Consider the following 15,000-nt stretch of genomic DNA (forward strand, 5'->3'; position numbering starts at 1 on the left):
CCAATTTCCCAAACTCTCACTCACTGAGTGCACACTTTACTCTCACTCACTGAGTGCACACTTTACTCTCACTCACTGAGTGCACACTTTACTCTCACTCACTGAGTGTACACTTTACTCTCACTCACTGAGTGCACACTTTACTCTCACTCAGAGTGCACAATTTACTCTCACTCACTGAGTGCACACTTTACTCTCACTCACTGAGTGCACACTTTACTCTATTCTTACTCATGGGTGGACACACGCGTCCAAAGGACAGATATGAGAGGGGAGAGGAAGAGCAAAGAAGGGAGGAGAGGGAGATGAGGAGAGGGAGAGAGGGGTAGAGAGGAAGACGAGAGAGATGAGGAGAGGGAGAGGAGGAGAGGAGGAGAGGGAGAGGGAGAGGAGGAGATGAGGAGAGGGAGAGGAGGAGATGAGGAGAGGGAGAGGGAGAGGAGGAGATGAGGAGAGGGAGAGGGAGAGGAGGAGAGGAGGAGAGGGAGAGGAGGAGATGAGGAGAGGGAGAGGGGGAGAGGAGGAAAGGGAGAGAGGGAGAGGAAGATGAGAGAGAAGAGAGGGAGAGAGGGGTAACGAGGCAGACAAGAGAGAGGGGGTGAACACATTAAACAGACCTCCAGATCCGCTGCATGTGTGTGACGTCAGCGTCACGGCAACACGGTCTGTGTTGTGGGTTTTTGGCAGCGGCGGAGGAGCAGGACGGGCCGGGCTACAGGGACATTCCTCACCCAGCTGCAGGTTTAGGGAAATTCCAAAAAAGATGGTCTCCCAAAAAAGATGAAATAATGACTACTGCAGAGGGATGGCTGGGCCGTGAGTCACACACACGGACGGAGCCAGAGGCCGAGGTTACCCAGGCAACGCCAGCTGCACAACAACCCCTCCGACCGCTGTGCTGACCACCGTCCAAGCGGCCATTTTGTCAACCGGAGGGTACAGCAAGCACAGTGAGGGGGAGGTAAAGACCCGCATCAGGTGCATGAGAGCACATCTTGGGTTATGGGTCGAAAAATGAGCGCAATGCCACAGGTATACTCAGGGGCATTGCGCACCAGGACTGCTCCGTACATCTGTGACTGTGCCAACTCCAGTGGACCAACCATTTTAAAAAATGAGAAATTCGCAGAGAAGGCCGTGTCCCAGAGCGACCCGCGCTCGGCTATCAAACTCCAGTACTCCCAGTACTCCCAGTACTCCCAGTACTCCCAGTTTCAACCGACGGCCTGCAGCCCAAAACAAGACTCGCCGGAAAGGGAGGGTCTCGTTCCTAGCGCTCCTGCGCGTTACATCGTGTAAAGCTGTTGCCATGGCAAGCCGGTAGACTCTGGACTCTTTGTCGGTTAAATATGGGCAAAAAAAATGAAATAAAATAAATCAAGTAAATGACCCGGCAGCTGGAGAAAACTCTTCCCGGGACAGGGGGGTGAGACAGGAGCGGCTGACACCCCACTCTGCTACCGGAACCTTCCGTCTAACAGCTGAGACCAGATGGAGTAAAGGTCCTGCAGTTTTTTTTGGGGGTTTTTTTGTTTGTTTTTTTTTCAACAACTGAAAGTTCAGGAGTTGGAGATTTCAGTTTCTTTCATGTTTCTACACACTGGGGGGGACAAAACACTTTCTAACAGCACAGCCTAAGAAATATTGTATGTACAAATGTTCCCCGTTGTGAATGACATGTTTTTTTTCAAAGAGCTAAATTAGTATTGAACAAAAACTGAAGCAAACGATGAAACTAAAACTAAAACCCATACAATCCATTACATTTTGCTGTTTTAAGTTCGGCAAAACTCTGATGACTCAAGATAAACCCCCCCCCCCCCTCCACGCCCCCCCGTTTGAGCAGGAGAAGCACAGCGGCCCAGTCACCGACCCGGAGCAGCATGCCTGCCCTCGTCACCACGGCAGCACAGCCTCAGCAGGCCAGCGCGCCCTCGTTAGCGCTTTCTTGAGCTCCCGCACTGACACAGCCTGTCAGCAGACGCACACACACCGGGGCAGCCCTGCACACACACTCACACACTCACACTCACACTCACACTCACACTCACACTCACACTCACACTCACACTCACACTCACACTCACACACACACTCACACACACACTCACACACACACTCACACACACACTCACACACACACTCACACACACACTCTCACACACTCACACACTCACACACTCACACACTCACACACTCACACACTCACACACTCACACACTCACACCGGGGCAGTCCTGCTGGTAATGACCCTCTCTCCAGTGGGGTGCACACTCACACTCACACTCACACAAGTGCACATGGGCTCATGCGTGTGTACACACACACTGCACTTTCACAGTACCGTGATTGTGCCTGTTACGTATCAATTTAATGGCATGCAAGGTGACAGGAAAGAGGGTTGCTTTTACTGGTTCCACTTAGTGCCAAATTGACTTAAGAACAAGGTATTTTGCGTTTAACGCAAGACTAAACTAATCCATGCCTGCAGCCATATCATATTAAACGTGTGTGTGTGTGAGTATGTGTGTGTGTGTGTGAGTCTGTGCGCCCCACAGAAAGGCACGATACATCAGAGGACATACCGAGACAAAATATCTCAACAGTGAAATAATTAGAAAAGATGATATCTGCTCCAGCAGATGCAGCTCATGCGATTCTCTGAACGGAAAGTCTGTTACTGCTTAAAACAATCCCCAGAAAAAGACACAGATGCGGTCCAACGTAAACAGTCGAACAAACGGGGCTTGTCTTTCCTGGAGAGCGCGGCCTCCCAGAGCAACAGGGGCTTCAGCGCAGCGGGAAAACAAAAACAGCACGAGAACAGATCCGCCCACCAATGCGCACGTTACGCTGGAGACACTCCCCCGAGGCAGACTGGCTACCTGCACCGTGAGGACACAACACAAACTGGCTACCTGCACCGTGAGGACACAACACAAACTGGCTACCTGCACCGTGAGGACACAACACAAACTGGCTACCTGCATTGTGAGGACACATCACAAACTGGCTACCTGCACCCTGCACTGTGAGGATACAATACAAACTGGCAACCTGCACCGTGAGGACACAACACAAACTGGCTACCTGCACTGTGAGGATACAATACAAACTGGGTACCTGCACTGTGAGGACACAACACAAACTGGCTACCTGCATTGTGAGGACACAATACAGTCTGGCCACCTGCACTGTGACTAGCTAGATTGTGTCGTGTCCTCACAACACAGGCAGCTAGTTTGTGTTGTGTCCTTGCACTGAGAGAATACGACACAGAAAACGCTGCAGAGGTCAAGGTTCACGGTGCACTGGACAGACGATATTTCATCAACACCGAGATACGGGGGCTGTCAGGCACTCGGACACTGGACTCCCAGAGTTCTCTCTGTGGGTTTCCGACGTCGGCTACAGGGCCGATTCCGGCAGGCCGTTCACGTCACCACTGCCGTCTTTCCTTCGGTTTTCAGATTCTCAGAACTGAGACGGGCGGGCCTCTCACGACAACACGAGCCGCGCTCAGGGCCTGACGGGGGGGAATCTGGGATCTTCCCGTCGCGCGGGATCCGGAGGGAAACCCGCGGTGCGCTCTCCGCTTCCTCATGCCTCTTGACTGAGTCCCTCTCTGTCCGACGATGACCTCATCCACCAGCCCGGGGCCTAATCACAGCCTCTGTTTTCGTAACCTTTTACTGGACTGAAATATCCCAAATTCCCCTCTGCAATCAGTCAGGGCAGAAGCTCAAAACAACAGAGACATCAAGACCAGTCTTGTGAAAGAGGTATAATATTCTGATGGATGGGACCCGTTGGAGGTTTGAAGATCCCCTGGGCACAGAGGCCTCGGCGGTGTGCGATAACAGTTCATTTTTACCAAGTGTCCCACAAACTGACCAACTGGGAGAGAGGGCGTCATAACAGTTCGGCAGCTGGACTTGCGCCTCCAGGGCTGCAGGCTGCACCTCCAGGTGAGAGGACTGCGGTTCCGGCCTTGAACGAAGGTACCGATCCTGATCTGCTTCAGTAAACATCCAGCCGCGTGAACAGATTGTATTCAAACGGAATGTGAGATCTTGTAAAGATCTTGCAAAGTGGCTGAAATGTAATGTAAATGTATGACAGGGGCATTGTGGGACAGAGATCCTCCGAAGACACGCTTCTCGTCGTTCACTGCTGTTGGGATAACACGTGGGGGGCGAGCGTTAGGGTTGCGGTCACCCCAGCGGATTAGCGTCACGGACATTAGCTCCCTAACATGGGACAGCACCAGGAACCGACGCAGCAACAATGTTTATCACACGCCAAAAAAGCACAGGCCCAAGGGTGGGAAATAATGACCTGGCCCATGCAGATACTTCAGAGGATGTGGTAGAGATGGGGGGGAAAAAATATAAAAATATTTTCTCCAAAAACGAAACTGTTGTTTTCAATATGAATATGCTGGTTGAAAAGGGGTCGGGGTTGGATCGCACGGGGGGGGGGGGGTTGTGTGTGGGTGCGGGCGGGTGCGGGGGTGTCTTGGCACGGCTGTTGTTTGGATTCCTTTATTTGGAGGAGGAGTGTGACGACGGTGATCATAGCCGCAGAGGAGCAGCTGTACAGAAAGAACAGCCAAGGTGTGGACTGAAAGCACGCTGGGGCCGCACTCTGTCCTCTTCCTTTCGTTTTAAATCAATGTACTCCCACTCTTTGGCCTCCTGGATCACAGGCTGCGGCCCGTTAGGAACAGTCACAAAAACGGAATCAATCTTGGATGAGTTCTGGGTCTGGAGAACTTCCACTGAATGTTCGAGAGAACATCTTTCCAATTGGACCAGTAATGGGTTTGTCGAACATCTCAAACACTAGTTTGTGTCTCTGAAACACAGCCCTGTTTGTAGAACATCTCTCTCAAACACTAGTTTGCGCCCCGCAAACACGGTCCTGCGTTTGTCGACCATCTCCCTCAAAGATACGAAGAATTGCAGGTTCAGCAATACAATTTCACAGTTATGGCCGACAGTTTTGACCCCGTGTCCTCCTGACCGGGAGCTGACGAAACCACAGACGGCTTGCGGCCCTCCTCAAGGCTTCGCGGCAAAAAAATTCCCGAAATAATTCCCCTCACTTCCAACTCACTCCTCCTCCCCTTGGCCTGTTTTCAGTCAGGCGGAGAGCGAAAACGCCTGCGCGGAACCATCTCCAGGTACACATCCTGTTTTCACTGGCCCCCGTGACTCATCCCTCTCATGTCCCTGTGTCCCGAGCAGGGAGCGTGACCCCTCTCCCTCCCTCCCTCCCTCCCTACCTCCCTACTACACCCTTCCTGCACAATCCTCCTGCTAAAACAACAGCCAGGGCTGGGGGCGGGGCCAGCAGTGAGAGGGGCGAGGGAGAGGTGTTATGTCACGGTTTATTTGAGCCCACCATAACATTTGCATGGCTATTGATCCAGAACAGATACACGGATACATACATTCATTCAGAGCACCATTAAAACAGACCCACACACTGACGCACACGCACAACAGCAAACAGACAGAGGCGCACGCTAACATGTGCATGTGCAAGAACACACGCGCATGTATAAAACATGCACACGCACTGACATGCACAACAACATACCGTAAATCCTCAAATTGTGGCCGGGGTCTTGTATTTACTTAGGCTGCACAAAGCACAGGCCTTTATTTGGGGCAGGCTTGTATTCGAGGCAGGCCTTTATTTATTATCCGGCTTCTGTTGTAGAATTTTATTCTTAGAAATAAAGTAAAAGGCTACACTTAAAGTGGGCCAACACTGTTCAACACTTCCTGTAACCGTTCAGAAATCAATTGGTGTAGGCTAATCAGGAACACCGTTTGGTAAGTCATAGTGTCAGTCTTAACAGACTTAGTTTATTGCAAATATTCTCAAACACGATAAATCACATGCAAGTCCAGAATCCATAAAATAACAACTTGCCGGACACGCCTTCATGAACAATAACAAATTAGTGTAGATAACAGCAAGTTAAGGATATTTTTTTCCGAAAGTGCGTTTTATTGTGAGACACATGTTTCATTTGGAGCAGCATACCGGTAGGCTAAGATTTTCGCTTTGATTTGGGATTTAATTTACAATTTGAGGATTTACGGTACGCACATACATACACATAGACACACATACTTACACACAGAAAATTAAGACGTACACATATACACATGTACAAGCACGCACACACACAAAATCATGCACGTATACACACAAATACATCATACACACACGGAAAAAAACAAATAGGCGGAGGCGCACACCGACACACACACACACACGCGCACACACACACACACACACACACACACACACACACACAACCTCGGCTTATAGGTGTGTGTGAACACTGCCCCGGGCCAGTCCAGTGAAAGGGGCTCATTTCACTGCAGAATAACTCCTGCTCTGAGGTAGTGTGAGAAGTACGACACTGACCTCCTCACCATGCTTCCTCCAATCAGCCGGCCTACCAACCAAACCTGACCAATCGCTCGCTCTCCATCCCGGGGGCCGCGCCCCCTCTCGACCCCACAGCAGTCGGACAAGCAGACGCGATCCAAACGCAGGGCCGCGCAAATTAACGGAACCGCACGGACGTACGGAACCGGGGCGAGTCGAAGCGTGAACGCGTTTCACAGGCGACGAGGTTTCGCCCCGGGCCTTTTGAACTCTGGCAGACGGTTTTGCTTCGTTTCCTCTTTTGCCTCTGGTTTCCTCGGCGACTCGGAAGCTTCGCGTTCAAAGGGCGACGAGCCCTGAGCCACGATCCGTCGACTTCAGACCGCGCTCCAGATGAGCAAACCGCCGGGGAGACACGCCACATCCCAAACAGCGTCTGCTCGCTCACACGCACACTACGCGCGGCTACGGTTACCCGGAGCTCCTCCAAATCAGGGGGGCTCGTTCAGGAACCTTAAATTCCACAGTTACCCAGCAGTCCGGGCGCAGGGCTTCACTGCCGACCTTGCAGTCAGGGTCCACCGTTGCCATGCCAACACAGTTAGCACACACTCTCAATCCAGAATCTGTCATCTCAATATCACTCACTCACGCTCTCTCTCTCCAGGAATTCCACATCTATTACACGCTCTCTCACTGTCTATCTCCATAATTCTACAGTTATCACATTCGCTCTCCTCAGAATTCCACAGCTAGCACATTCTCTCTCTCCAGAATATCACCACTATGACATTCTCTCTTTCTCTCCAGAATTCCACAGCCATCACTCTCTGTCTGTCTCTAAAATTCCACAGCTATCACATTCTCTCTCTCTCTCCTCAGAATTCCACAACCATCACACTCTCTCTCTCTCTCTCTCTCTCCAGAATTCCACAGCCATCACTCTCTCTCTCTCTCCTCAGAATTCCACAGCTATCACATTCTCTCTCTCTCTCCTCAGAATTCCACAGCCATCACACTCTCTCTCTCTCTCCATAATTCCACAGCTATCACTCTGTCCTGAATTCCACAGCTATCACTATCTCTCTGGAATTCCACAGCAACCAGAACGCTGCTCAGACTCCAAGGTTCAGCCATTGCCATGGCGATGCCTAAACAGAGGGCACAGTGGCCAGCTCTGTGTTTACCTATGTGTGTGTGTATGTTACTGTGTGTGTGTGTGTGTGTGTGAGTGTGTGTGTTCCTCAGGCCCTCACACACACACAGAGGAGGGGGCAGAGGGGGGTCTGTAAGGGAAGGAGAGACTGCACTTATTCCACCACAGACTTCCTGCCCTCGGTGCTGAGCGGGATCAGCGAGGCAGGCCGGCGGTTCCGGGCGAACGGGACAGGGCTTACACAGCGAGCGCGGTCCCACCCCTCCCCCACGGGGCCCGCAGCTTAAAATAGCTCCTCTGACTTTACTCTAACTGCTCATTACGCACAGTTTGGGGGGAGACCGCAGGAGATGGGGCCCTGGGTTCGGGGGTCCAGTGAGCTCAGAGACGCCCCCTTCCTGCGGCCCCTGTCTACCCCTGCACTTCGGCTGTGTGCCTGATGGGATAGCTCCGTCTGACTCTGACTCTGACTCTGACTCGCTCACGCTCATACACACACTCACGTCTGTCAGCAGGGTTTCTCATCCCCTCCACTGAGAGCGTGCCTTTGCATGGGTGAGTGTGAATACTGTAAGTGTGTGTGTGTGTGTGTGAGTATGTATGTGTGTGTGTGTGTGTGTGTGTGTGTGTGTGTGTGTGTGTGTGTGTGTGTGTGTGTGTGAGTATGTATGTGTGCGTGTGTGAGTGAATGTGTGTGTGTGTGTGTGTGTGTGTGAGTGAATGTGTGTGTGTGTGTGTGTGTGTGTGTGTGTGTGTGTGTGAGTGAATGTGTGTGTGTGTGTGAGAGTGAATGTGTGTGTGTGTGTGTATGTGTGCGTGTGTGAGTGAATGTGTGTGTGTGTGTGTGTGTGTGTGTGTGTGTGTGTGTGTGTGAGTATGTATGTGTGTGTGTGTGTGTGTGTGTGTGTGTGAGAGTATGTATGTGTGTGTGTGTGTGTGTGGGGGGATGACATGCAGTGACCACGTGTGTGTTCACACACGCTAAACAGCCACGCGCACACAAATCGGAACCCCCTCTCTCCTACCGCACACCCACACACACCTCCCCCCTTCCTCTCTGGGGCAGCTCTGTGCTTGGGGGGTTACAGGGTTAACCGGGACCTTTGGTCAGTGTGTTTCCATAGGGAGGGGTGTGTTTTAATAAGAAATGCAATATGAGCCCTTTCCCCCAGAGCCACATCAGGGCTGATAAATCAAAGGCTCTGGTAAACAGGGGAAGGCCTGTATACAGCGCAGGCAGGGGAGCTGTGATAGTGGCCTGAGCTCTCTCTGTCACTGAGCACTGTAATAACTCAGTGTCAGTGAGACAGTACTGTAATAACTCAGTGTCAGTGAGACAGTACTGTAATAACTCAGTGTCAGTGAGACAGTACTGTAATAACTCAGTATCAGTGAGACAGTACTGTAATAACTCAGTATCAGTGAGACAGTACTGTAATAACTCAGGGTCAATGAGACAGTACTGTAATAACTCAGTGTCAGTGAGACAGTACTGTAATAACTCAGTATCAGTGAGACAGTACTGTAATAACTCAGTATCAGTGAGACAGTACTGTAATAACTCAGGGTCAATGAGACAGTACTGTAATAACTCAGTGTCAGTGAGACAGTACTGTAATAACTCAAGTGTCAGTGAGACAGTACTGTAATAACTCAGTGTCAGTGAGACAGTACTGTAATAACTCAGTGTCAATGAGACAGTACTGTAATAACTCAGTGTCAGTGAGACAGTACTGTAATAACTCCATGTCAGTGAGACAGTACTGTAATAACTCAGTGTCAGTGAGGCAGTACTGTAATAACTCACTGACACTGAGACAGTACTGTAATAACTCAGTGTCAGTGAGACAGTACTGTAATAACTCAGTGTCAGTGCGACAGCACCACTCCCAGCCCAGTCACCACTTTCCAAGGAGAAAGAGGCCAAGGAAGGTCTCGGAAAAAGGGTGAGTTTATGTGTGTGTTTGTGAGTAGGATGTGCATGTGTGTGTTTGTCCTTGTGTTTCTGTTTATAGGGTGTGTGTATGTGTGTTTATGCTTGTGGAGGGTGCGTGTTTGTGTGTGTATGTTTATTTATGTGTCTAGGGTGTGCGTGTGTTTGCATGTGTAGGGTCTGTGTATGTGTCTATGTTTGTGTGTGTAGGGTGTGTGTGTTTCTGCTTGTGTTTCTGTGTGCGCTTGTGTTTGTAGTGTATGTGTGTGTGTTTATGCTTGTGTTTCTGTGTGTATGGTGTGTGTGTTTGCTTGTATTTGAGTGTGTAGTGTGTGTGTGTGTGTGTATGTTTTTGCTTGTATGTGTAGGGGTGTGAGAGTGTGAATAGGCTGAGAACGAGCAGCTCTCTTTGAAGCTAGTGGAGAGAACGGAAGATAAAAACACATCAATCTGCTCTAACACATTGTTCTGCTGAGTTTTCACACTCCCATAAAAACACATGGATTTCCTCCCCTCAAATTCATCCATTAACTGCTTTGCCGTGTGAGGAGACCGCCACTGTTATAACGCACAGAGTATAGACGCTGTACAGACTGCCACTGTTTTAAAACACAAAATACATACAATACAACAGCGGAGAGACTGTGACTGTTATAAACCACAGAACGTCCAAAGCGCTGTACAATTGATGCTTCTCATTCACCCATTCACGCACGAACTCGCATGCCATGCAAGGCATCAGGAGCATCTGGGGGTTAGGTGTCTTGCCCAGGGACACTTCCGACACACCCGGGGTGGGATTGAACCAGCAACCCTCCGGCTGCCAGACGAGGCTTACCGCCTGAGCCAATGTCGCAACCGAGGTGGTACAGTGTTGGTGCTGCCGATTGGTTGGAGGTGGTACGGTATTGGTGGAGGTACAGTATTGCTAGTGTTGATTGGTTGGAGGAGGTACCGTACCTGTGTCAGGAGCTGTTCTGGACTCAGAGTGTTTATCCAGCGGGTGTAGCGCTCGGTAGAACCCTCTGGCAACCTGCGGACCTGGCAACCAACAATCTGCAGAGAGATAAAAAGACACAGAGACAAAGAGAGAGGCAGAGAGCAAGAGACAAAGATAAAGAGAGAGGGAGAGAAAAAGATAGAGAATCAGCTCCATCTGCTTTGTCACTCCTCTTCATCTGCAACTACTCAACGTGAAGCATTTAGTCATTACACAGATTTCTGTGACCAAATGTTTATTCATTCAACAGATGTTACAGATCCAGAAATCGGCTGCAATGCAACAGAAATAATGTGTCACCGTCTAAAACACATGGCACGCACTCATAAACACACACGAATGCATCTTCATCAGATCTAGAGAATGTGTCACATCTCAGCAAAACTATCTGGATGGACAGACAGTACTCTGGGTAAGTGGAAACACACTTTAATTTATTTTTTGGATGAACTGGCCCTTTAATGAGAGAGGTCAGATGAGAATGGCCAGACTGGTCGAAGGTGACAGTGACACAACCACACATTACAACAGTGGTATGCAGAAGAGCATCTCTGAACACACAAAACTTTGGGCAACAGCAGCATCCCAATAAGTCAAATAAATACCTAATAAAGTTGTCACTGAGTGTATGTATGCATGTGTACTTGTGTGTAAGTACATCAATTCATGTGAATGTGTGTGTGCGTGTGAGTGACTGTGTGTGTGTGTGTGTGTGTGTGTGTGTGTGTGTGTGTGAATGTCTGTGTGTATGCGTGTGTGAGTGTGCATGTGCGTGTGCGTGCGTGTGCGTGTGTGTGTGTGCCTGTTTCTGTATCTATGATCTCTGAGACCCACCCAGCAGATTAGCGCTGGTGGAGTTGAGCCAGGCTGTGTGTTGCTTTGGGAACAGTGCGTTATTGAATCCTAAAACCAGGGACGTGTTTTCACAGATGGGTTGAATAAGGAAATAAGAGAGGCACCTCGTTCTTGTCTTTTTTTCCCATTTTTAAAGCTTCCTTTCGCAGGAAGGAGCCTGAACGGACCCCACGGCACCCGTACGCCGCATCTGCGCAGACGGGACAGAGCGCACAGTGGGCAAACGCAGGGCAACCACAGGGCGACCACAGGGCGACCACAGGGCGACCACAGGGCCACCATAGGGCAACCACAGGGCAACCACAGGGCAACCACAGGGCGACCGCTGGGCGCAGGGCCACCACAGGGCAACCACAGGGCAACCGCAGGGCAACCACAGGGCAACCACAGGGCAACAGCAGGGCAACCGCAGGCCAACCGCAGGCCAACCACAGGGCAACCGCAGGGCAACCGCAGGGCAACCACAGGGCGACCACAGGGCGACCACAGGGCCACCACAGGCCGACCACAGGGCGACCACAGGGCGACCGCAGGGCGACCGCAGGGCGCAGGGCCACCACAGGCCAATCACAGGGCGACCGCAGGGCGACTGCAGGGCGACCACAGGGCGACCGCAGGGCGACTGCAGGGCAACCACAGGGCGACCGCAGGGCGACCGCAGGGCAACCGCAGGGCGACCACAGGGCGACCACAGGGCGACCACAGGGCGACCACAGGGCCACCACAGGCCAATCACAGGGCGACTGCAGGGCAACCGCAGGGCGACCATAGGGCGACCGCAGGGCGACCGCAGGGCGACTGCAGGGCAACCGCAGGGCAACCGCAGGGCGACCACAGGGCGACCACAGGGCGACCGCAGGGCGACCGCAGGGCGCAGGGCCACCACAGGCCAATCACAGGGCGACCGCAGGGCGACTGCAGGGCGACCACAGGGCGACCGCAGGGCGACTGCAGGGCGACCGCAGGGCGACTGCAGGGCGACCGCAGGGCGACCGCAGGGCGACCGCAGGGCAACCGCAGGGCGACCACAGGGCGACCACAGGGCGACCACAGGGCCACCACAGGCCAATCACAGGGCAACTGCAGGGCAACCACAAGGCGACCATAGGGCGACCGCAGGGCGACCGCAGGGCGACCGCAGGGCAACCGCAGGGCAACCACAGGGCGACCACAGGGCGACCACAGGGCAACCGCAGGGCGACCGCAGGGCGACCACAGGGCGACCACAGGGCGACCACAGGGCGACCACAGGGCGACCACAGGGCGACCGCTGGGCGCGGGGCCACCACAGGCCAATCACAGGGCCACCGCAGGGCCACCGCAGGGCAACCACAGGGCGACCGCAGGGCGACCGCAGGGCAACCACAGGCCAACCACAGGGCAACCACAGGGCAACCACAGGGCAACCACAGGGCCACCACAGGGCAACCACAGGGCGACCACAGGGCGACCACAGGGCGACCACAGGGCGACCGCAGGGCGCAGGGCCACCACAGGCCAATCACAGGGCGACCGCAGGGCGACTGCAGGGCGACCACAGGGCGACCGCAGGGCGACTGCAGGGCGACCGCAGGGCGACCGCAGGGCAACCGCAGGGCGACCACAGGGCGACCACAGGGCGACCACAGGGCCACCACAGGCCAATCACAGGGCGACTGCAGGGCAACCACAGGGCGACCATAGGGCGACCGCAGGGCGACCGCAGGGCGACTGCAGGGCAACCTCAGGGCAACCGCAGGGCAACCACAGGGCGACCACAGGGCGACCACAGGGCGACCACAGGGCAACCGCAGGGCGACCGCAGGGCGACCACAGGGCGACCACAGGGCGACCACAGGGCGACCACAGGGCGACCGCTGGGCGACCACAGGGCAACCGCTGGGCGCGGGGCCACCACAGGCCAATCACAGGGCCACCGCAGGGCAACCACAGGGCGACCGCAGGGCGACCGCAGGGCAACCACAGGCCAACCACAGGGCAACCACAGGGCAACCACAGGGCCACCACAGGGCCACCACAGGGCCACCACAGGCCAACCGCAGGGTAAACGCAGGGCAACCGCAGTGCGACCGCAGGGCAGACCGCAGGGCAAACGCAGGGCAATCGCAGGGACGAGGCTTTGCGGTCAGGAGTCCCAGTCACAGACACAGTGTCTCAGGACTGGCCAGTGCACTTACACTCACACACCGACCTGTGGCCCTCACATCAGCAGATGTGTGACACAATATAAACAGCTGCACTGCCAATTGTGTGATTCATTTAGCTTCCCTAAAACGGGGTGGACTATGGATATGACGGGCTGTAATTCCTGCAGTTCACCCGACATAGATGTAAATACCGTCACATTAAAGTCGACAGTCTGCATTTTAGCTACGTATTCTCTGATTCGCTTCAAATCCAGTGTGCTGGAGTAGAGCACACATTGTGTCACTCTCCGAACACTTACAGACTGCACTGCATGTAGAATACAGTACATCCATTAGTAGAGGTCTACACATCTGCGTACATCAGAGCGCACACACAGTTTTGGCCAATGAGAGAGTACTTGAAAAGCGTCAGACGAATACCTGCATATGAGGCTGAGTGCAACAGGAGGCGCAAGAGGAATCCAGAGCTTCTCAGCGTTCTAGAACTTTCGATTACCAGCAGTGACATCAGCACTAGAACACTCGGTTAAGAACATGCTGTAGTTGCCATCTTTATGATCTGGACAATACCTAACATTTTTGTTACCAAATAGGTCTGACAACGGTCCAAGCACCTTTAAAGGCCCTGCAGTTTAACAGCTCTTCCCCGGAGATCAAGAGACAGAACGAATACAGAAGCAGAGGTTTTACTAACACGCTCTAATTTAACGACCTGAAACTCAGCGTTTCCAACCTGTAATTTAGACTCCCGCGGACCGAAAAAAAAACAGCTGAAGCCATCTGCAAATTCAATCTAAAAATATATTAAACCAAAAAGAAAAAAACTGTAATTCAGCAGGTTCATTTCTCCCAACCAGGTCAACGGTAGTCAAACAGTAGCCCAACAAACCTTCTTCCTGGGGTTAACCAGAGGGGAGGAGGAGGGGGAGCCAAGACCAGGCACTGACCACAGCCACAGCTGGTGGCTGATACACACACACGCACGCACACACACACACACACACGCACGCACGCACGCACGCGCACACACACACGCACGCACGCAGGCACGCACACACACACACACACGCACACGCGCCTGACCCACAATACAGACATGAAATCGCACGTCATGATTGCACAAAATTACATGTAATAGAGTGACATTATGTAAAATTAACGACACGTGTGTATGTATACAAGTACACGTGAGTACGTATACATGACTACACGCCCCCTCGAACTCATACACACAGTCGCGCACACGCACCCACAGTTGCAAACACATTTACGCGTGTGCACACACACGCCCAAACATTACAGTGAAAACTGGGTGAATACAGATGCATGTAAAAGGAGGGTATATATAATGACACTACAGTACAAAGGGTATATACACTCATAAAGCACTTTATTAGGTATTTATTAGGCTTTATTTATGTATATACAGGGATATTATGGTAAAAGGAGGGTATATATAGTGATATTACGGTAAAAGGAGGGTATATATAGTGATATT

At 52.4% G+C, this 15,000-nt stretch overlaps 1 protein-coding gene across 2 annotated transcripts in view; it reads right to left on the reverse strand.

The window, feature by feature from the left end:
- Positions 1-15,000, reverse strand: part of b3gntl1 (UDP-GlcNAc:betaGal beta-1,3-N-acetylglucosaminyltransferase-like 1) — a 75,367-nt gene that overhangs the window by 39,994 nt on the left and 20,373 nt on the right. For both annotated transcript variants that reach the window (XM_061232266.1, XM_061232265.1), the window contains one exon: positions 10,461-10,556. In XM_061232266.1, coding sequence (XP_061088250.1) covers positions 10,461-10,556 — 96 coding nt within the window. The remainder of the gene's footprint in view (positions 1-10,460; positions 10,557-15,000) is intronic.

Source organism: Conger conger, chromosome 2, assembly GCF_963514075.1.
Source record: "Conger conger chromosome 2, fConCon1.1, whole genome shotgun sequence".
In the NCBI taxonomy this organism is placed as follows: Eukaryota; Metazoa; Chordata; class Actinopteri; order Anguilliformes; family Congridae; genus Conger; species Conger conger.